The 24,174-nt window shown below is 40.8% G+C and overlaps 2 protein-coding genes across 12 annotated transcripts in view; one reads left to right on the forward strand and one right to left on the reverse strand.

Annotated features, from left to right (window-relative positions):
- Positions 1-1,138, forward strand: part of LOC118267627 (SET and MYND domain-containing protein 4) — a 30,154-nt gene extending 29,016 nt beyond the window's left edge. For all 5 annotated transcript variants that reach the window (XM_035581741.2, XM_035581750.2, XM_035581725.2 and 2 more), the window contains exon 13: positions 563-1,138. In XM_035581741.2, the coding sequence (XP_035437634.2) occupies positions 563-790 (228 nt within the window). In that variant the 3' untranslated portion in view covers positions 791-1,138. The remainder of the gene's footprint in view (positions 1-562) is intronic.
- LOC118267608 (paramyosin) lies at positions 1,125-23,570 on the reverse strand. 7 transcript variants are annotated; one of them, XM_035581687.2, is made up of 23 exons: positions 23,422-23,568; positions 9,991-10,173; positions 9,656-9,889; positions 9,408-9,420; positions 9,209-9,333; positions 7,874-8,060; positions 7,010-7,125; positions 6,820-6,905; positions 6,247-6,391; positions 5,985-6,041; positions 5,798-5,878; positions 5,552-5,665; positions 5,393-5,425; positions 5,271-5,321; positions 5,094-5,174; positions 4,347-4,628; positions 3,711-3,821; positions 3,189-3,341; positions 2,910-3,061; positions 2,660-2,821; positions 2,482-2,569; positions 2,243-2,399; positions 1,125-1,438 (listed from the first exon to the last, which is right to left on the reverse strand). In XM_035581687.2, the coding sequence occupies exons 1-23, from the start codon at positions 23,425-23,427 to the stop codon at positions 1,329-1,331; spliced, it is 2,727 nt and encodes a 908-aa protein (XP_035437580.2). In that variant the 5' UTR covers positions 23,428-23,568; the 3' UTR covers positions 1,125-1,328. The 7 variants fall into 7 exon arrangements, with proteins under 7 accessions (XP_035437580.2, XP_050560490.1, XP_035437593.2 ...); XM_050704533.1 differs by lacking the exon at positions 23,422-23,568 and adding an exon at positions 21,886-22,052; XM_035581700.2 differs by lacking the exon at positions 23,422-23,568 and adding an exon at positions 10,946-11,112.
- Between the last annotated feature and the right edge of the window lie 604 nt (positions 23,571-24,174).

Genomic DNA, 24,174 nt, shown 5'->3' on the forward strand with positions numbered 1-24,174 from the left:
CCACGTCAGGCTGGTACGGTACAATTCCCGTGTTTACTCAAATTAAATCAAATCGAGTTTGAAAATATTACGTCGGCTACTTGCAGAGAATTTGAAATCTATAGAATGGGTGTACATCATTACGGCCAACTAATCAGGGTGACTATAGCCTGCTTGTCTCATAACTATTACAAATACTTATTTACCAAACATCTTGCTGTCTCCCCTAACGCCATCTACAATATAATTGCTCAACTATTTTCTTTAAGTTTTGTTGTAATGAAATATAAGTATTGTATCGGAGTACGTACCTACTTTGAGATATATGCTAAATCAAACACTAACTATAATTTGTTTGTTATATAGATAAACAATGTTTTTCTATTCCATGTACATTGTACAAGATATTGCCTTGATATTATTAGCGAAACCATAACATTGGACCTCTACTGGTTACCTACCAAGCAAAGTTCTATACAAACCCATCATGTGTCGTTAGCTGTCTTATGAAGCAACACGATAGGTAACATTCACGTAGTGTCATGTTCTCCTCTGACTAAAGTGTACATCTCTCGTCTTCTAGGAAGGTGCTAGGTTAATGGAAGAAGAGCGTACTGAGGAAGCGATCACAGTGATGTGTGAAGCCATCGACTTGTTCCACGAGGTAGCTCGGGCTCCGCACCGGGACACGCACCTCGCGCAGGAGGCGCTGCGCTCGTGCTTCGCCACCGCAGGCAACGTGCACCGCGCCAGGGAGCCCGAGCGAGACCACCAGGCCAACCAGACCAGCGACACCTCCACTTCAATTTAGTTCATACAATAATTGTAATATTGAATATATCGAGATAATGACACAAGCTCCAAGGGAACTTGAACAATGTTCTTCATTTCACACAATAAATAGGGACAGATGAAAGGGAGCTCTCGAAATAACATGTGACATAAATGTTCTTCCTCGTGCAAATTTCATCTCGGAGTAATAAAGTTAAGTAAAATTTCTGAGAAAGGTACATGTAACCTGATTGGTGGGACGACAGGAGGTAACCAAAGATTCGCCGTGCCATATACATAGCTACCTCAGCTACATGTAGTCGCCGTACATGTTTATATTCACTGTACCCATGCCATACAAATAAAAATACAAGTAATTTGTCCGATGTTTATTTGTTTTACGTATTAATTTTGGGACAGAACGGGTCCAGCTATCACTATCACCTACACAATAAATGATGCAGCAAAAGATTCTACATTGTACTAAGACCATTGGCAATGCCAGGAACTAACAATACAATAAATACGAATAGTCTAAGGTCCCTTCCAAATCCACAAAATTAAAAGCTAAACATTGTTTATTCCTTTGTCACGTTTTTTAATCTTCCTTTTTGGGTGTGGGCCTTCGTTTGGTAGTAAGGATCGACATGTTCCATAAAGATCACGCGATTTTCGAACACATCATCACCTGCAGAAGGCAGTTTCTATCAACCAGACACAAAGGTAAATAACAAATGACTAGAAAACAATATTTACTACAACCATACGGAGACCCGACATGTAGGTACTACGTGGTGTCGTCTGGAACTTGTGACGAACTCTCACAAATTCAACTATCTTTAAAGGCATACTCCGGCACGGCATCGCACGGGCACTGCATGGCATGGACAAAATTTTATAAATACTAATCAAGTTATTATTTAATCTGATTTTAATGACTTTAGAGTTCACGTTACTTTATTCCGATACCTCGCACGATGCCGCGACGGCGACGCGCCCCAGCATACCGCGGGATGCCGTTTCATTCCACGGGTTGCCGCAGCACGCCATTGCATCTCGCTCGCGAGATGTATGGGTCACTTTGTGTCCAGAAATTATGATGGCTAAGCAACGGCAATAATGGCAGAGTGGCTGGGCTTTCAGCAGAATCCACAGCATCTCACAGCGTGCCGCGACATTCGGTGGAATGCTGCAGCGCAATCTGCCGTGCCATGTCGTATTGAGCTGGCGCTAAAACGCCTTTCGTTATTAGGACTACTTCGATGTATTAAAAATGCTCACCTATGTATAAAATAGCATTAAACTCAAAGTATAGTTAGTAATATAACGGGAGACATTGAAAGGAACCCCACACCAATCGTTTTACTAATCTCTTGACTTGGTGTTGTCCATTAGAACACCACACAGCCAAGATATCACAGACTAAATACTTCAGACTTAGCTTCTCGTTGGTTACTCAGTACCCTCAAAAATTATTCAAACATGCTTTTACAGGCACACTCCTGTTGATCCTCGCCGTCACCCTCGCCGGTGCTGGACACCGTCCGCCTGAGGGTTTGGACTTGTGACTGGAGTCCGAGTATGCGAAGCTGCGCTTGTTCAAAGTTGTCATTCAGTCGTCTGATCTGGCACTGCATTCGAGATTGTAACTACGGTGGACAAACAAAACAAATGTTAAGATCCGATCGTAAATTATGAAGTCTATCTAAAACTGTGTCTGTGACAACTTACTTCCTCGCGATCTTTTTCAGCTGTCTTTACTTGAGCTCGGGTGGCTGCCAGCTGTCGCTCCATTTCAGCTATCGTGGTCTGCATACACCTGGAATAGTAACATAGCAATCAGTAGTATCGGTGGGGGTGGGGGTGGGGCGGCCGGCTGCAGCTGCCAGTGCTAGTGTCGTGCACTTACTTGCGAATGGTCTCCGTGCGCTCGTTGGCTCGCTGCAGAGCGCGCGCCGCCTCGTCGCGGGCGCGGTCCAGCTCGCCTCCTATCTGCGCACACTCGTGCATCTTCTCCTGCAGACGCTTCTCATTTGCTAGCACTGACTCTTCCATGTGAATCACGTTCGCTCTGATAAATAGATGAATTAATTTTATTAGAAATCGTATACATTTTGTACTCTAATAATAGACGCGTGGGTCCTAGCGATAGTACTCACTTAAGCCTCTCGATCTCGCCCTTGAGCGCCATGTTGGTCTCAGTAATCTGCGCCAATCTCTGCTGCATCATGGCCATTTGTTTGTCATCAGCGGCCTTGTCCTGGGACCTTTCTGGTGGTGGCTTTATACTGTTGTGTAACAGTATGTGAACCTGGACAAAAATATTGTTAAAGCACTCATTACAGTTCTAACTATCGGCTGTATCGGTGTTATACTGGCTACTAAAGAAATGTGCCCGAGGTTGGACTTCTGGTTACTCAAGTAGTGTTGGTGCCCACCTTCTCCCTGGCGCAGTTGAGTTCCCTGGCGAGTTGCTCCGCGTTGTGCTCGGCGAGGGCCTGCGCTTGCTGCGCATCCTTGAGACGCATCTGCGTCGCTTTCAGAAGGTCGGGTATCGGCGCCAGCTCTTGTAACTTTTCTTGGAACTTCAACTGTTGACGATTTCATAAAATAACAGCATGTAAATAAAATAATAAACTAATGTTTACGTCACCCAAAGCCTATAAAACAACAAAAGCGACTGTGTCACAATAACTTGTATTCCACGTTGGTTGATTTCGGCGTCTTTAACAGGATGCTATTTGTTAAACAAAGCCCAAGCTACAAAGTTAACTCTCACCCCGAGACAAAAACTTCACAATAATTAACAGATTTTATTAAAATTTAATAATTGCATGGAAATTGTGGTAAGCAGCTATGAAAATAGAGACACAATAGCACGGCAGTACCATCACAAACAAATTGATTTGCATAAAGTTGAACAGAGTAGTTGGACTTAGTTTGAAAATGATGCTATGTACCTTGACTTTTTGTATCTCCAGATTGATCTGCTCACTGATCCTGGTATTGTCCATGTCCATCATGTCCATCTGACGCCGCTGCTCCTCCACCAGTTGCTGGGCTTGCATGTACTGGGGAACAAATTAATGATCTTATTACTAAACTAGCTTTTGCCCGCGACTTCGTCCGCGTGGCATAATGGTTTCTGGCAAATTTGCGTTTTAATTAGTCTTTTCCAAGCTATACTATTCTACAGCTGTAGTAAACGGCAAAAGAATCGATTCGGTATCTAAGTTACGTTTACTGTAAACTTAATTTATTTCCGTGGTTTAGTTACGTAAAGATAAAAAATAATAATCCTACAGGGGTTATACGCGTAGTACAGTACCCGTTCACATTAGATAAAAACTATACTATGTCCTTTCCCGGGCCTCAACTATTTATATTCATTTTAAAATTGCTAGCTAGCTATTGGACTAAACCATGGGAGAGAGGCTCACGTAGACACACGACCTCCTAGCTCGTGACCACAGTGGATACAAACCTACTAATGGCATTGTGCAGTAACGCTGCTCATTGGCAGAATACGTAATGTCTACGAAAATAGTAATAATATGTTCGTTGTTTCCCTGTACGTTATTGTGAATATATCTTACTTTGACCCTGTAGTCCTGCAACTGATCGTTCTGCTCCTTCATCAGAGTCCTGAGCTCGTCGATCTCCTCCCTGGCCTCCCTGTAGCACTGCTTCAGGGCGCGCACGTTCACCTCTTGCTCGAAGGCCTGCTCCTTGGTCCCCAGCAACATGTTCGTGTGGGTCGCTAGTCCTTCGAACTTCATTTCCAACTCTCTCATCTTGTTCTGGACCTCGCGATGTTGACATCTCTCCTTCTCCAACTCTTCTTTCTTTTTTAGTAGTTCAGCTCGAAGCAAGGCGCACTGTGTGTATTGGAGTATTAGTAAAAATTTATTGTACACTTCACGTACGCAAGCCTAAATAAACTATGAAAAATGTCGTTCATGCATCCAAATTACCTAACCTTTAAATCAAGTTCAAAGGTTTTAATGCCAAAGCTAGTTTCTACGCAACAAACAACAATACGTTTACACTTTAGGTATATAGAAGATAATTATGGCAAATTGTTATTATATCCACAACTTTTCACACTACTCCAAGAAGTGGAACAAGCAGTACGAAGATTAAATAAAATACGTTTTAATAGTTGATGGCTCGTATCCGCTCTCTGCACAATCGGTCGGCAATATGGCTGCGGTTTCCATTTCCGCATGAACATGAATAATGCACTGTTACTGACATATCGTTAACTGCGCGGTGTCGGCCACCACACCAGCTTACATTACCAGCATTAACACAACTTGATTGTTATCATGTGATACTCGTACCTCGGTCACTTTTGTTTTGAAGCTTTCTTCGGTCTGTCGCAGTTGAATTTTAAGTTTCTCCACTTCCCTCTCAGCTGGAGTCTGCAGACAACGTAACAAACAACGTCAGAGAAAGGTATGAAACAAATTTCATTCACAAACGTATGAAATATGACTAGACTGGTGTTATAGCCTTACCGGTGGTGCGTTAGGGTTGCAAGGCGCCGGACACGGTGGGCAGACACCACACTACAAACAAATTCGAAACATCAGGACACTGACTTAAGAATTATAACTGCATTATCCAAAGCTATACTTACAGCTCTTGCCATGGGGGGCACTGGTGGCCCCGGCTGCAAACAAAATTGAATAAACCATTTAAAACTATTATGAAAAGCACAAAACTAAACCGCATCGTATTAATGCGTTTTGTGTGCATTAATAACAAAAGTGACCGAGGCACGCAAGAGTTTACTGACCGGTTGATCGAAGCAAGAGTTGGGGGCCCCGCCGCCGCCCCGACACGCCTTTACTTGTTGCATCTCCATCTTTATGTGATGGACTTCCTGCTCCAGTCCACCTAACTGCTTTTCCTAAAAACCGAAAAAAGTATTGAAAACATCATACAGTTGTGGACTGTGGTACTTATTAGTGTCAAAACTTAGAGTCAAAAGGAACTTGAAAGAAAGCTTTGAAAGTGTGATAGAATATATCAGTGTGCGTACTAATCCTTCGGATGAATTCTTGTAGTCTTCTAATTTGATGAGCAGTTCCTCCGCATGGGTAGCATCGACAGACTTTTCGTTCTGAAACAATTATAGATCTGAACGTATTTTGAACAACAATAAGTACAGTCTGTTCAGTTATCTCCACTGCGTACACGCGCGTCCAATAAGTAACGGAGCCACTCACTTCTTCACTAGAATCTTGTTGGCAACTGGTATTCTGATTTAGCGTAGAAGCATCTCCCTGTGGAAGTAAGCCAGCTGGTAAAACATCACACGTTTTCCTCTTTATTATCTTTATTTATTAATCAGTTACAACATGTACCAAGACACCTACATGCCAGTTCAGTTGTATCCTACGCTTAGTATTAGAAAAACATCACACTTGGCTACAATGTTATTAATGTTATGTAAATAACGTAGTGAGCCGGGCTAACAAGCTACATCACCTCTGGATTATTCTTAACCAGTTTCTCATGAAGCAGACTGTTCTCTCTGCTCATAAGCTTCAACTCCCCCTGCAGCCTCTTCACTTGCGCTCTGCAGGTCTCCAAATTCTGGTCTTTGGTCATAAGCTCCTTGTACAATATATACCTGCAAGTACATACCTGAATGTATCCATGGCCCGGTCTGTTTCAACTGAATTATTCATTTAACATGTTTTTGTGATTTTCTGTTTTAATTCACTGAGCGATTGTTGTTGGACTGACTGATAGTATTGACATCTGACGTCTAGATCATGGGTTCAAAATTTAAATATTTTTGACGGATGTCAGTTTTTAAAACCAATGCCATTTTGAACTGAGTGAATACTTTTTTGTGATATTGAATATGTCGAATCTAGCTCCAGCCCGTGGTCTCTGCAATGTGTTTAGAGAATGTTTCTAAATGGTGTGTACGAATGTAATTCTTCAAATTGGCAATGTATGAAGCAAATGGTCAACTGATATGTCGGCTCGTGTCAGTAATCCTCCTCATATATTAACTCGTGGTGTTACATGTTACATGTGCTGAGACAGAACCTCTTGACTTCTAAATCGGCATTATCAGCGGCAAGTTTCTCCTGCATGTCGTAGCTCTCGCTTAGCTTGCGAGTCAGGTCAATCTCCTTAAAAGAAACACAACATTCGTTACAATTGTATATTTTACATTTTTTTTTAACATTTTATAATATATTTATCGTATACGTCTGGTACAAGGAGGTGGACGTACGGATTTGCTGCGCGTCTGTGTCTCGCACGGGCCCAGCGCTGGGCCGGCCATGGCGCGCGGCGCCGCCAGCAGCACCGTCGGGTGACTCATTTTCATCTCGTGGTGCAGAGGTGGTTCTGCAGAACAATAACGTTTATGTATTAGTATTTAGGATATGTTCAGCTGTATCGCAAATGACAATGATAACATACACAAATCACACCAAAAGTACTTTACGTACAATTATTACAATTAGGCGTGCTGGTATACGCATCTGCATATATTTACACGCCTGCCGATGTCAATAGAACAGTGACAGAGTCACGTAACGGACGTCACGTCAGCCGCCCGTTGAGTACGCATTGTGGGAATAAACATAGCAATCAGTCGCACTGCAGCGCGTTGCTAACATTATGGTGCTCCCACACAGCGGTTATATAACGTTATACAACAATGTGTAACAATAACATTTGTGTTTAAACAAATTATAACAGTGGTTGTAGAGTATGTTACATGCTGTTATAAATGTTACACAATGTTGTATAACGTTATATAACTGCTGTGTGGGAGCACCATTACACGTCACTTGTTTGGTGGACACTGCAACTATCGCGGTACATTTCATTGTAACAACATACACAATTAGGGAACAGTTTGGGATCTAGTTTGTTTTCTGCTTATTAAATTAAGTCCAAAAATTATTGTCAATATTTGCAAAAGGCTTATGTCGGCGTACATACAGAAAGAAGTAGAGATAGGAAGTAAATAGGCAGCTAACTTTACTAGCTTATTCTTCTTCTATCCAGATAAGGCGAATATCCTGACCAAAAAGCTCTTTAAACCTGGTGATGTACAATAACTGAGTACACATGTCCCAATAATCACCATACACACTGCCGGGCACGTAGTCCATGCACCGCTGAGGTTCAGTTTTGGTCCTCCTCAGCTGGATGTCGTTGCCCACCAGCTTCTGGATGTTCCTGGTCATCCGGTCGAACCGCTCCATCTCCCGCAGCAGCAGCTCGTTCCTCTCACCCAGCTCTTTTACATCCGCCTCCGTTATTGTACATTTCTGCAAGAGCTTCCATTAGTCGATAATGAAGTAACCGAAACTCATTACATAAACCAGAAGTGATTGCAGTGTAACCTCTTCATAGTTAATGCCTCCTTTTCACACAAACTATCAGATGTCTAGACCAGAGCATCTACGTGCTACACACGAATGTTATACTTTTTAATGTTCCCGGTACATCAATGTGAGGCAACACGATTGCTTTTAAAAGGGGAGTAAACAATGCGTACAATTAATCAAACCCTGTTCGAGAAAATAAATATCTCACAAGCCATACCAGATTCATTTAAATATTAATACGCAACGGCTGGAGATCCGATCCATTCGCAACATGAATTATTGATCACTTTTAAAACATGACGATTGGCATGCGCCGCCTGGGCTACATTGCTACATGACGAGCTGGTGTGGCTGGCGTGAGCTTGTATTGTGCTATTGAATCGTGAACTGATGGTTTGTACAATACGACAATGGTCGCCTCCTGTCTATCTGGCCGAGCATTTGACAGTGTAACGCGACGTGAAAGAAAAACGGCAACTCTTTTAGTAACACTTTGTTGTGGGAGCCTATACACATCCCATATCCACCGACATTATAGGAAATTCAATGTTGTGTTCAGGTACAGTAAGTACCATTTCCCTGTAGTAGGACTTCTGCATTGTGTTTTACAGCGGCACATTGGCTATATTCAAACTGGCAGTAGGCTGCAAATTGACCAAAGGCCGTGATACCTACGAATATTTTAACCTCGTATAAAATTATATTCTGTTTATTTCAGGAAAGCTTTTAGCGAGTTCATTAGTTATTCTCAGTGTATTAAAACAGACGGCGGCAGATGTCCGTAACTTATGATTTTAGAATTTGTGTTACAAATTAACGCAGCCGGCTGGGAAAATACATGTGTTCGGTACACGATGAGAATTATGTTCAAGTTATTGGATATTATTGTTATCTGTAAACTAGACACTAACCACGAGTCGTCGCATTTCGCAAAACTGTAATACAACTAGTGAACAATATCGGGCATCATAAATACTGCTACCACCATTACTGACAATCAACCAAATCTGGTAGAATTACTTAATGCTGAATTGAAAACTAATTTGCAAAATGGCAGGAGAAGGAATACAAACTACGATATGTACTACCTTTTGTATTTCGAGTAGTCTGGCCCTCGAGTCCCTGATGATCCTGGCGCTCTTCCTGGTATCATTGTGGATGTCCCTTATTTGACGCGACACAGCTTCGTCCGAATCTAGCAGTGAGGGGGAACCTAGGCACACACACACACTCGTCAATACTAATACTTATCTAGAACATTATTAGAAAAATCTGATGTGTACTTACATGCTCTTGTTTTCTGAAAATCAAAAATAAATGTTTGTTATTCATCTTCATCACATTTGTGACGAATCCAAAGAGGGTCTTGAACTGTTATAAAGCATTTATAACCATAAATGTAACGATATTTTAATATTTTTACGAAGATTAGTACCAATGTATAATATTTTTGCGATGTTCTACTACCTTCATTCCGGGGCGACTGAAGGAAATTGTAATTTTGGCGTTTCAAGCATATTGCTAGCTATACTCACTCGAGGCGCTGTTTGCCTGCTGCAGCATTTGCCCCGCTCTGGTTTGCACGGCCCCCTCACTGTGTCGCTAGGGTCTCTGTGAGCGCACATTCTGGTGCACTTCCTGCTGGTCTCCTGCACTGGACTGATGCGGTCCATGATGTCGGAAGCGACAGGACTGACGTTTTGATCACCTTTCCCCGGAATATGCTCTAACCGTGAAGAATTAGACGCTGGTTCATTTTCTCGGTTAAGCTGAAAAAAAAATCGACAATTGGACACTAATCCTTTACTTGAGACAAATGGAAACTTGTCAACGTATCTAGCAATAAGTTGTGTTAATATATTTAACGCACCAACTGTGACTCCGAAGCAGATTGTACGTCGAAGGTAGTTTTCCCGAAGGCCTCGACTCGTGACTTGCTCCTGAACTTGTTCCTGTCGCCGGGCAGCTCGGGCGAGCTGAAGGTCTGGTCGACGGCGGACCTCGGGGAGTGTTCTGGGCGAGCGGTACGCTGCTTGGGGTACAATTTCGTTGCCTACAAGACAAACATGTAAACTCGTACGTACTTATATAGGCAAATATTCTGTGTATTGTGCTCCTAGTCTCGGTTCGGAACGGAGATTGTATTAATTAAAATTCGTAATTTTCCATTAAATACTGCCCAATTTACCGATCGTTAGCTTCGTGACGAAAATAGAGAAGCCAGTTTATTACTTTATAGGTATATAGGTACCTAACTAGAATAATATTCCTCCGACAGTACAGGCATCTCGTTAGTGATTAATTATTTAACAATTGTACCTGACTAATTAAGTTAATTAGCCACCTAGCTACTGAAACCGGCATCAGTGACGTATTACTGTTTCACTAGTTAAAAACTTAGTAATTTACAATATTCCAGCGAGTAATATGAAAAAGTATGATAAATTAACCGTCGATGTCGGTAAACAGCAATATATCGAACGATAGTTTCATTCCGGTTGGCTAAATATCATAATTAGCTATTTGTATAGTATTTAAAATCATATTTTTGATGATAGTATTGTTAATTAAAATAATTTCATTATAGTATGAAATAATTGACAAATATTTATTATGTTTGTTGTATAATAAGACCCTATATAGATGAAAGCAGACGATTTTTTCAGCGTGTCGTCCCGTCATACTCGTAATATTCGAGATGTTGCTTCTTGCGAGACTCGAGCAAGTCGAGCACGATACACGTTACAAGCAGACTCGCTCGAGGCAGTGGAGTCAGACTACACGATTCCCTCAATAACGATGAATAATTTAGAATATTACAATACCTGTGTAATGTGTGCGTCACGCTGCCCCGACTGTCCGAAGTATGCTTATTACATTAGTTTGAATAAATAAAATACTTATGATATAATAAATGTTGACTTAGGTAACGATCATGACGGCTGGGTGGACCTACTCGATTGTGTAGAGTTATAATTACCGACCAATAAGTCATGAAAGATACGTGTTCTAAAATTGGAAATATTTCCAAAACTGCGACAATATGGAATGATAACAAAGTATTGTTCCGACAAACTGAGTCGAGGACTGTTGCTAAGGATACGCTGCCTACCCGGGAGTAACATCAATCTAATTTGTGCCGAGACATTGTCCCGGCCCACATGCCGAACTTATTGTTCCACAAATATATAAACTTGTTAACAATTATATTTAGACTACACAAATATGTGATATTCCGTTCTCGTATTAATTATTGTATGCCCATTACCCATACAATAATACATAAGTAATGTAGGTAATAATAATAATAGCTTAGTAATAACCGGTAGCTTGGACCATGCTCCCGCTATTGGTCGGCTCCTATTTTTATATTTTTAAATATTAATTTATTTTGTATTTTATAAGTGGTATTTAAAATGTAATTTTAGAGAATTTTAAATAAATATATGTATATAATATGTTAAATGGTGTAAGATAATATGGCATTGTGTTGGAACTATCTGTAAGATGTCATATTGTTAGTAAATAAACAAATAAAAATAAATAATATAATTATGATTAGGAAAAAATAAATGACCCGCGTTAATAACATTGACACAACTTTAAAGAAAATATAAATTCCGTAAATAAACAGTACTAAAATAGTCTTTTAAGTAATTTGAAATAAAGAAAATACAGAAATCGAAAGAAAGTACTTAATGAAGATGATTAAATCAAAGACAAATGAGGAAGCAAGAGGTCCTCAGGGAGAGATCAGAGAACACTTGACCATCTCATCCGAAAATACACATGTAACACAACACATGATATCTCCAAAAATAGACAAAGGTACTCAAATGGTAACCTCGCTGGAACGAAAATAATTACATCTTCATTACTGAAATAACAATGAGGAAAACATTTCGTCGCCCTCATTAGGCCAATTGATTCGCCGTGCCATATACATAGCTACCTCAGCTACATGTAGTCGCCGTACATGTTTATATTCACTGTACCCATGCCATACAAATAAAAATACAAGTAATTTGTCCGATGTTTATTTGTTTTACGTATTAATTTTGGGACAGAACGGGTCCAGCTATCACTATCACCTACACAATAAATGATGCAGCAAAAGATTCTACATTGTACTAAGACCATTGGCAATGCCAGGAACTAACAATACAATAAATACGAATAGTCTAAGGTCCCTTCCAAATCCACAAAATTAAAAGCTAAACATTGTTTATTCCTTTGTCACGTTTTTTAATCTTCCTTTTTGGGTGTGGGCCTTCGTTTGGTAGTAAGGATCGACATGTTCCATAAAGATCACGCGATTTTCGAACACATCATCACCTGCAGAAGGCAGTTTCTATCAACCAGACACAAAGGTAAATAACAAATGACTAGAAAACAATATTTACTACAACCATACGGAGACCCGACATGTAGGTACTACGTGGTGTCGTCTGGAACTTGTGACGAACTCTCACAAATTCAACTATCTTTAAAGGCATACTCCGGCACGGCATCGCACGGGCACTGCATGGCATGGACAAAATTTTATAAATACTAATCAAGTTATTATTTAATCTGATTTTAATGACTTTAGAGTTCACGTTACTTTATTCCGATACCTCGCACGATGCCGCGACGGCGACGCGCCCCAGCATACCGCGGGATGCCGTTTCATTCCACGGGTTGCCGCAGCACGCCATTGCATCTCGCTCGCGAGATGTATGGGTCACTTTGTGTCCAGAAATTATGATGGCTAAGCAACGGCAATAATGGCAGAGTGGCTGGGCTTTCAGCAGAATCCACAGCATCTCACAGCGTGCCGCGACATTCGGTGGAATGCTGCAGCGCAATCTGCCGTGCCATGTCGTATTGAGCTGGCGCTAAAACGCCTTTCGTTATTAGGACTACTTCGATGTATTAAAAATGCTCACCTATGTATAAAATAGCATTAAACTCAAAGTATAGTTAGTAATATAACGGGAGACATTGAAAGGAACCCCACACCAATCGTTTTACTAATCTCTTGACTTGGTGTTGTCCATTAGAACACCACACAGCCAAGATATCACAGACTAAATACTTCAGACTTAGCTTCTCGTTGGTTACTCAGTACCCTCAAAAATTATTCAAACATGCTTTTACAGGCACACTCCTGTTGATCCTCGCCGTCACCCTCGCCGGTGCTGGACACCGTCCGCCTGAGGGTTTGGACTTGTGACTGGAGTCCGAGTATGCGAAGCTGCGCTTGTTCAAAGTTGTCATTCAGTCGTCTGATCTGGCACTGCATTCGAGATTGTAACTACGGTGGACAAACAAAACAAATGTTAAGATCCGATCGTAAATTATGAAGTCTATCTAAAACTGTGTCTGTGACAACTTACTTCCTCGCGATCTTTTTCAGCTGTCTTTACTTGAGCTCGGGTGGCTGCCAGCTGTCGCTCCATTTCAGCTATCGTGGTCTGCATACACCTGGAATAGTAACATAGCAATCAGTAGTATCGGTGGGGGTGGGGGTGGGGCGGCCGGCTGCAGCTGCCAGTGCTAGTGTCGTGCACTTACTTGCGAATGGTCTCCGTGCGCTCGTTGGCTCGCTGCAGAGCGCGCGCCGCCTCGTCGCGGGCGCGGTCCAGCTCGCCTCCTATCTGCGCACACTCGTGCATCTTCTCCTGCAGACGCTTCTCATTTGCTAGCACTGACTCTTCCATGTGAATCACGTTCGCTCTGATAAATAGATGAATTAATTTTATTAGAAATCGTATACATTTTGTACTCTAATAATAGACGCGTGGGTCCTAGCGATAGTACTCACTTAAGCCTCTCGATCTCGCCCTTGAGCGCCATGTTGGTCTCAGTAATCTGCGCCAATCTCTGCTGCATCATGGCCATTTGTTTGTCATCAGCGGCCTTGTCCTGGGACCTTTCTGGTGGTGGCTTTATACTGTTGTGTAACAGTATGTGAACCTGGACAAAAATATTGTTAAAGCACTCATTACAGTTCTAACTATCGGCTGTATCGGTGTTATACTGGCTACTAAAGAAATGTGCCCGAGGTTGGACTTCTGGTTACTCAAGTAGTGTTGGTGCCCACCTTCTCCCTGGCGCAGTTGAGTTCCCTGGCGAGTTGCTCCGCGTTGTGCTCGGCGAGGGCCTGCGCTTGCTGCGCATCCTTGAGACGCATCTGCGTCGCTTTCAGAAGGTCGGGTATCGGCGCCAGCTCTTGTAACTTTTCTTGGAACTTCAACTGTTGACGATTTCATAAAATAACAGCATGTAAATAAAATAATAAACTAATGTTTACGTCACCCAAAGCCTATAAAACAACAAAAGCGACTGTGTCACAATAACTTGTATTCCACGTTGGTTGATTTCGGCGTCTTTAACAGGATGCTATTTGTTAAACAAAGCCCAAGCTACAAAGTTAACTCTCACCCCGAGACAAAAACTTCACAATAATTAACAGATTTTATTAAAATTTAATAATTGCATGGAAATTGTGGTAAGCAGCTATGAAAATAGAGACACAATAGCACGGCAGTACCATCACAAACAAATTGATTTGCATAAAGTTGAACAGAGTAGTTGGACTTAGTTTGAAAATGATGCTATGTACCTTGACTTTTTGTATCTCCAGATTGATCTGCTCACTGATCCTGGTATTGTCCATGTCCATCATGTCCATCTGACGCCGCTGCTCCTCCACCAGTTGCTGGGCTTGCATGTACTGGGGAACAAATTAATGATCTTATTACTAAACTAGCTTTTGCCCGCGACTTCGTCCGCGTGGCATAATGGTTTCTGGCAAATTTGCGTTTTAATTAGTCTTTTCCAAGCTATACTATTCTACAGCTGTAGTAAACGGCAAAAGAATCGATTCGGTATCTAAGTTACGTTTACTGTAAACTTAATTTATTTCCGTGGTTTAGTTACGTAAAGATAAAAAATAATAATCCTACAGGGGTTATACGCGTAGTACAATACCCGTTCCCATTAGAAAAAAACTATCCTTTGTCTAGCTAGCTATTGGACTAAACCATGGGAGAGAGGCTCACGTAGACACACGACCTCCTAGCTCGTGACCACAGTGGATACAAACCTACTAATGGCATTGTGCAGTAACGCTGCTCATTGGCAGAATACGTAATGTCTACGAAAATAGTAATAATATGTTCGTTGTTTCCCTGTACGTTATTGTGAATATATCTTACTTTGACCCTGTAGTCCTGCAACTGATCGTTCTGCTCCTTCATCAGAGTCCTGAGCTCGTCGATCTCCTCCCTGGCCTCCCTGTAGCACTGCTTCAGGGCGCGCACGTTCACCTCTTGCTCGAAGGCCTGCTCCTTGGTCCCCAGCAACATGTTCGTGTGGGTCGCTAGTCCTTCGAACTTCATTTCCAACTCTCTCATCTTGTTCTGGACCTCGCGATGTTGACATCTCTCCTTCTCCAACTCTTCTTTCTTTTTTAGTAGTTCAGCTCGAAGCAAGGCGCACTGTGTGTATTGGAGTATTAGTAAAAATTTATTGTACACTTCACGTACGCAAGCCTAAATAAACTATGAAAAATGTCGTTCATGCATCCAAATTACCTAACCTTTAAATCAAGTTCAAAGGTTTTAATGCCAAAGCTAGTTTCTACGCAACAAACAACAATACGTTTACACTTTAGGTATATAGAAGATAATTATGGCAAATTGTTATTATATCCACAACTTTTCACACTACTCCAAGAAGTGGAACAAGCAGTACGAAGATTAAATAAAATACGTTTTAATAGTTGATGGCTCGTATCCGCTCTCTGCACAATCGGTCGGCAATATGGCTGCGGTTTCCATTTCCGCATGAACATGAATAATGCACTGTTACTGACATATCGTTAACTGCGCGGTGTCGGCCACCACACCAGCTTACATTACCAGCATTAACACAACTTGATTGTTATCATGTGATACTCGTACCTCGGTCACTTTTGTTTTGAAGCTTTCTTCGGTCTGTCGCAGTTGAATTTTAAGTTTCTCCACTTCCCTCTCAGCTGGAGTCTGCAGACAACGTAACAAACAACGTCAGAGAAAGGTATGAAACAAATTTCATTCACAAACGTATGAAATATGACTAGACTGGTGTTATAGCCTTACCGGTGGTGCGTTAGGGTTGCAAGGCGCCGGACACGGTGGGCAGACACCACACTACAAACAAATTCGAAACATCAGGACACTGACTTAAGAATTATAACTGCATTATCCAAAGCTATACTTACAGCTCTTGCCATGGGGGCACTGGTGGCCCCGGCTGCAAACAAAATTGAATAAACCATTTAAAACTATTATGAAAAGCACAAAACTAAACCGCATCGTATTAATGCGTTTTGTGTGCATTAATAACAAAAGTGACCGAGGCACGCAAGAGTTTACTGACCGGTTGATCGAAGCAAGAGTTGGGGGCCCCGCCGCCGCCCCGACACGCCTTTACTTGTTGCATCTCCATCTTTATGTGATGGACTTCCTGCTCCAGTCCACCTAACTGCTTTTCCTAAAAACCGAAAAAAGTATTGAAAACATCATACAGTTGTGGACTGTGGTACTTATTAGTGTCAAAACTTAGAGTCAAAAGGAACTTGAAAGAAAGCTTTGAAAGTGTGATAGAATATATCAGTGTGCGTACTAATCCTTCGGATGAATTCTTGTAGTCTTCTAATTTGATGAGCAGTTCCTCCGCATGGGTAGCATCGACAGACTTTTCGTTCTGAAACAATTATAGATCTGAACGTATTTTGAACAACAATAAGTACAGTCTGTTCAGTTATCTCCACTGCGTACACGCGCGTCCAATAAGTAACGGAGCCACTCACTTCTTCACTAGAATCTTGTTGGCAACTGGTATTCTGATTTAGCGTAGAAGCATCTCCCTGTGGAAGTAAGCCAGCTGGTAAAACATCACACGTTTTCCTCTTTATTATCTTTATTTATTAATCAGTTACAACATGTACCAAGACACCTACATGCCAGTTCAGTTGTATCCTACGCTTAGTATTAGAAAAACATCACACTTGGCTACAATGTTATTAATGTTATGTAAATAACGTAGTGAGCCGGGCTAACAAGCTACATCACCTCTGGATTATTCTTAACCAGTTTCTCATGAAGCAGACTGTTCTCTCTGCTCATAAGCTTCAACTCCCCCTGCAGCCTCTTCACTTGCGCTCTGCAGGTCTCCAAATTCTGGTCTTTGGTCATAAGCTCCTTGTACAATATATACCTGCAAGTACATACCTGAATGTATCCATGGCCCGGTCTGTTTCAACTGAATTATTCATTTAACATGTTTTTGTGATTTTCTGTTTTAATTCACTGAGCGATTGTTGTTGGACTGACTGATAGTATTGACATCTGACGTCTAGATCATGGGTTCAAAATTTAAATATTTTTGACGGATGTCAGTTTTTAAAACCAATGCCATTTTGAACTGAGTGAATACTTTTTTGTGATATTGAATATGTCGAATCTAGCTCCAGCCCGTGGTCTCTGCAATGTGTTTAGAGAATGTTTCTAAATGGTGTGTACGAATGTAATTCTTCAAATTGGCAATGTATGAAGCAAATGGTCAACTGATATGTCGGCTCGTGTCAGTAATCCTCCTCATATATTAACTCGTGGTGTTACATGTTACATGTGCTGAGACAGAACCTCTTGACTTCTAAATCGGCATTATCAGCGGCAAGTTTCTCCTGCATGTCGTAGCTCTCGCTTAGCTTGCGAGTCAGGTCAATCTCCTTAAAAGAAACACAACATTCGTTACAATTGTATATTTTACATTTTTTTTTAACATTTTATAATATATTTATCGTATACGTCTGGTACAAGGAGGTGGACGTACGGATTTGCTGCGCGTCTGTGTCTCGCACGGGCCCAGCGCTGGGCCGGCCATGGCGCGCGGCGCCGCCAGCAGCACCGTCGGGTGACTCATTTTCATCTCGTGGTGCAGAGGTGGTTCTGCAGAACAATAACGTTTATGTATTAGTATTTAGGATATGTTCAGCTGTATCGCAAATGACAATGATAACATACACAAATCACACCAAAAGTGTTTTACGTACAATTATTACAATTAGGCGTGCTGGTATACGCATCTGCATATATTTACACGCCTGCCGATGTCAATAGAACAGTGACAGAGTCACGTAACGGACGTCACGTCAGCCGCCCGTTGAGTACGCATTGTGGGAATAAACATAGCAATCAGTCGCACTGCAGCGCGTTGCTAACATTATGGTGCTCCCACACAGCGGTTATATAACGTTATACAACAATGTGTAACAATAACATTTGTGTTTAAACAAATTATAACAGTGGTTGTAGAGTATGTTACATGCTGTTATAAATGTTACACAATGTTGTATAACGTTATATAACTGCTGTGTGGGAGCACCATTACACGTCACTTGTTTGGTGGACACTGCAACTATCGCGGTACATTTCATTGTAACAACATACACAATTAGGGAACAGTTTGGGATCTAGTTTGTTTTCTGCTTATTAAATTAAGTCCAAAAATTATTGTCAATATTTGCAAAAGGCTTATGTCGGCGTACATACAGAAAGAAGTAGAGATAGGAAGTAAATAGGCAGCTAACTTTACTAGCTTATTCTTCTTCTATCCAGATAAGGCGAATATCCTGACCAAAAAGCTCTTTAAACCTGGTGATGTACAATAACTGAGTACACATGTCCCAATAATCACCATACACACTGCCGGGCACGTAGTCCATGCACCGCTGAGGTTCAGTTTTGGTCCTCCTCAGCTGGATGTCGTTGCCCACCAGCTTCTGGATGTTCCTGGTCATCCGGTCGAACCGCTCCATCTCCCGCAGCAGCAGCTCGTTCCTCTCACCCAGCTCTTTTACATCCGCCTCCGTTATTGTACATTTCTGCAAGAGCTTCCATTAGTCGATAATGAAGTAACCGAAACTCATTACATAAACCAGAAGTGATTGCAGTGTAACCTCTTCATAGTTAATGCCTCCTTTTCACACAAACTATCAGATGTCTAGACCAGAGCATCTACGTGCTACACACGAATGTTATACTTTTTAATGTTCCCGGTACATCAATGTGAGGCAACACGATTGCTTTTAAAAGGGGAGTAAACAATGCGTACAATTAATCAAACCCTGTTCGAGAAAATAAATATCTCACAAGCCATACCAGATTCATTTAAATATTAATACGCAACGGCTGGAGATCCGATCCATTCGCAACATGAATTATTGATCACTTTTAAAACATGACGATTGGCATGCGCCGCCTGGGCTACATTGCTACATGACGAGCTGGTGTGGCTGGCGTGAGCTTGTATTGTGCTATTGAATCGTGCTCCTGTCTATCTGGCCGAGCATTTGACAGTGTAACGCGACGTGAAAGAAAAACGGCAACTCTTTTAGTAACACTTTGTTGTGGGAGCCTATACACATCCCATATCCACCGACATTATAGGAAATTCAATGTTGTGTTCAGGTACAGTAAGTACCATTTCCCTGTAGTAGGACTTCTGCATTGTGTTTTACAGCGGCACATTGGCTATATTCAAACTGGCAGTAGGCTGCAAATTGACCAAAGGCCGTGATACCTACGAATATTTTAACCTCGTATAAAATTATATTCTGTTTATTTCAGGAAAGCTTTTAGCGAGTTCATTAGTTATTCTCAGTGTATTAAAACAGACGGCGGCAGATGTCCGTAACTTATGATTTTAGAATTTGTGTTACAAATTAACGCAGCCGGCTGGGAAAATACATGTGTTCGGTACACGATGAGAATTATGTTCAAGTTATTGGATATTATTGTTATCTGTAAACTAGACACTAACCACGAGTCGTCGCATTTCGCAAAACTGTAATACAACTAGTGAACAATATCGGGCATCATAAATACTGCTACCACCATTACTGACAATCAACCAAATCTGGTAGAATTACTTAATGCTGAATTGAAAACTAATTTGCAAAATGGCAGGAGAAGGAATACAAACTACGATATGTACTACCTTTTGTATTTCGAGTAGTCTGGCCCTCGAGTCCCTGATGATCCTGGCGCTCTTCCTGGTATCATTGTGGATGTCCCTTATTTGACGCGACACAGCTTCGTCCGAATCTAGCAGTGAGGGGGAACCTAGGCACACACACACACTCGTCAATACTAATACTTATCTAGAACATTATTAGAAAAATCTGATGTGTACTTACATGCTCTTGTTTTCTGAAAATCAAAAATAAATGTTTGTTATTCATCTTCATCACATTTGTGACGAATCCAAAGAGGGTCTTGAACTGTTATAAAGCATTTATAACCATAAATGTAACGATATTTTAATATTTTTACGAAGATTAGTACCAATGTATAATATTTTTGCGATGTTCTACTACCTTCATTCCGGGGCGACTGAAGGAAATTGTAATTTTGGCGTTTCAAGCATATTGCTAGCTATACTCACTCGAGGCGCTGTTTGCCTGCTGCAGCATTTGCCCCGCTCTGGTTTGCACGGCCCCCTCACTGTGTCGCTAGGGTCTCTGTGAGCGCACATTCTGGTGCACTTCCTGCTGGTCTCCTGCACTGGACTGATGCGGTCCATGATGTCGGAAGCGACAGGACTGACGTTTTGATCACCTTTCCCCGGAATATGCTCTAACCGTGAAGAATTAGACGCTGGTTCATTTTCTCGGTTAAGCTGAAAAAAATCGACAATTGGACACTAATCCTTTACTTGAGACAAATGGAAACTTGTCAACGTATCTAGCAATAAGTTGTGTTAATATATTTAACGCACCAACTGTGACTCCGAAGCAGATTGTACGTCGAAGGTAGTTTTCCCGAAGGCCTCGACTCGTGACTTGCTCCTGAACTTGTTCCTGTCGCCGGGCAGCTCGGGCGAGCTGAAGGTCTGGTCGACGGCGGACCTCGGGGAGTGTTCTGGGCGAGCGGTACGCTGCTTGGGGTACAATTTCGTTGCCTACAAGACAAACATGTAAACTCGTACGTACTTATATAGGCAAATATTCTGTGTATTGTGCTCCTAGTCTCGGTTCGGAACGGAGATTGTATTAATTAAAATTCGTAATTTTCCATTAAATACTGCCCAATTTACCGATCGTTAGCTTCGTGACGAAAATAGAGAAGCCAGTTTATTACTTTATAGGTATATAGGTACCTAACTAGAATAATATTCCTCCGACAGTACAGGCATCTCGTTAGTGATTAATTATTTAACAATTGTACCTGACTAATTAAGTTAATTAGCCACCTAGCTACTGAAACCGGCATCAGTGACGTATTACTGTTTCACTAGTTAAAAACTTAGTAATTTACAATATTCCAGCGAGTAATATGAAAAAGTATGATAAATTAACCGTCGATGTCGGTAAACAGCAATATATCGAACGATAGTTTCATTCCGGTTGGCTAAATATCATAATTAGCTATTTGTATAGTATTTAAAATCATATTTTTGATGATAGTATTGTTAATTAAAATAATTTCATTATAGTATGAAATAATTGACAAATATTTATTATGTTTGTTGTATAATAAGACCCTATATAGATGAAAGCAGACGATTTTTTCAGCGTGTCGTCCCGTCATACTCGTAATATTCGAGATGTTGCTTCTTGCGAGACTCGAGCAAGTCGAGCACGATACACGTTACAAGCAGACTCGCTCGAGGCAGTGGAGTCAGACTACACGATTCCCTCAATAACGATGAATAATTTAGAATATTACAATACCTGTGTAATGTGTGCGTCACGCTGCCCCGACTGTCCGAAGTATGCTTATTACATTAGTTTGAATAAATAAAATACTTATGATATAATAAATGTTGACTTAGGTAACGATCATGACGGCTGGGTGGACCTACTCGATTGTGTAGAGTTATAATTACCGACCAATAAGTCATGAAAGATACGTGTTCTAAAATTGGAAATATTTCCAAAACTGCGACAATATGGAATGATAACAAAGTATTGTTCCGACAAACTGAGTCGAGGACTGTTGCTAAGGATACGCTGCCTACCCGGGAGTAACATCAATCTAATTTGTGCCGAGACATTGTCCCGGCCCACATGCCGAACTTATTGTTCCACAAATATATAAACTTGTTAACAATTATATTTAGACTACACAAATATGTGATATTCCGTTCTCGTATTAATTATTGTATGCCCATTACCCATACAATAATACATAAGTAATGTAGGTAATAATAATAATAGCTTAGTAATAACCGGTAGCTTGGACCATGCTCCCGCTATTGGTCGGCTCCTATTTTTATATTTTTAAATATTAATTTATTTTGTATTTTATAAGTGGTATTTAAAATGTAATTTTAGAGAATTTTAAATAAATATATGTATATAATATGTTAAATGGTGTAAGATAATATGGCATTGTGTTGGAACTATCTGTAAGATGTCATATTGTTAGTAAATAAACAAATAAAAATAAATAATATAATTATGATTAGGAAAAAATAAATGACCCGCGTTAATAACATTGACACAACTTTAAAGAAAATATAAATTCCGTAAATAAACAGTACTAAAATAGTCTTTTAAGTAATTTGAAATAAAGAAAATACAGAAATCGAAAGAAAGTACTTAATGAAGATGATTAAATCAAAGACAAATGAGGAAGCAAGAGGTCCTCAGGGAGAGATCAGAGAACACTTGACCATCTCATCCGAAAATACACATGTAACACAACACATGATATCTCCAAAAATAGACAAAGGTACTCAAATGGTAACCTCGCTGGAACGAAAATAATTACATCTTCATTACTGAAATAACAATGAGGAAAACATTTCGTCGCCCTCATTAGGCCAATTACCAAAAATATTCGCCATTAGAAAATAAGCACATATAGTATAACATAACTTCGCTCTCCGCTCGCGAGTCGGCTAAACAACTTGCTGTTGGTTGTCGCACAGTTCACGCCGGTGGTAGGACAGCTAAATCGTTACTAATTAGGCATGATTTCTACAACGTAATTGTCATACTACTGTAATCATCCCTCATTATAAACATCCGCTGTTATTACAGATGTGGAACCCTCCATCTACTGACTGGCCACCAGCAAGCCCTACTAATTTACTTCATTAAAAATCAATATCATGCCATTAGCACACTAATACATGCAAAACTAAACGACCCAATTGCAACTCCGTGGTACACAAATACATCTGGCGTCAGAGAATTTTAACAACAATTCCTAGTTTGGGTCGTATCAAGATCAATAATGTGATAATAATGTTCAAATGTTACCTTCATCACAAAATCCTCTCACTATATAATATACACATCCATCAAAAATATAAGAATATAATTTAAAGCGAACACTGGTCAAAAACTGGCCTAATACAACATGGCCGACGTTACGTTTGACGCCAGCATTTTTTTAATTAGTGTTAATGGCCACTATGCCTGTGCCCGTTATCTAAAGAGGTTTTAATCTCAGTTTTACCTTATTTTTTATCTTGTTGTCGTCGCTTAAGCTAAATCCACGTTTTGAAATGAGTTGTGGAGAGCCTCTAGGGCCAATTTTTCCATACATTTCTTGTTGATTTTATGGTTCCCATAAGGTCATGTTGTTATTAAAAGTTAATCCAAATATCAGACTGCTCCCGTTCACAAACAGTCTACTACACTACAATACAATACTATCCAACTTTGAAATAGAAAAATCTAACAATACCTACTTTGACTGAAGCGTCTGGTTTGGGAATCAATCCCAAAATATCTTGACCGTCGTCACTTGTGACCACCAGACTGACAAATCCATAGCCACTATAAGCTACACATGTGCCATAAAACGCTACTCATACACTAATTAATACAATTATTTGATTGCAACATTGTACTGTATTTGAAAGACAAGGTTACCACGATACGGGCCCGAGATCCGCAACACTGCAGTCGCTGCACAATGCAACAGACACACATACACCGGTACACGCAATATTGATGTCAACCGGATCTGTCAGTCAACAGCCGTAGTCCAATTAACCAGCATTTTAT

This window comes from Spodoptera frugiperda, chromosome 25 (assembly GCF_023101765.2).
Source record: "Spodoptera frugiperda isolate SF20-4 chromosome 25, AGI-APGP_CSIRO_Sfru_2.0, whole genome shotgun sequence".
NCBI lineage: Eukaryota > Metazoa > Arthropoda > Insecta > Lepidoptera > Noctuidae > Spodoptera > Spodoptera frugiperda.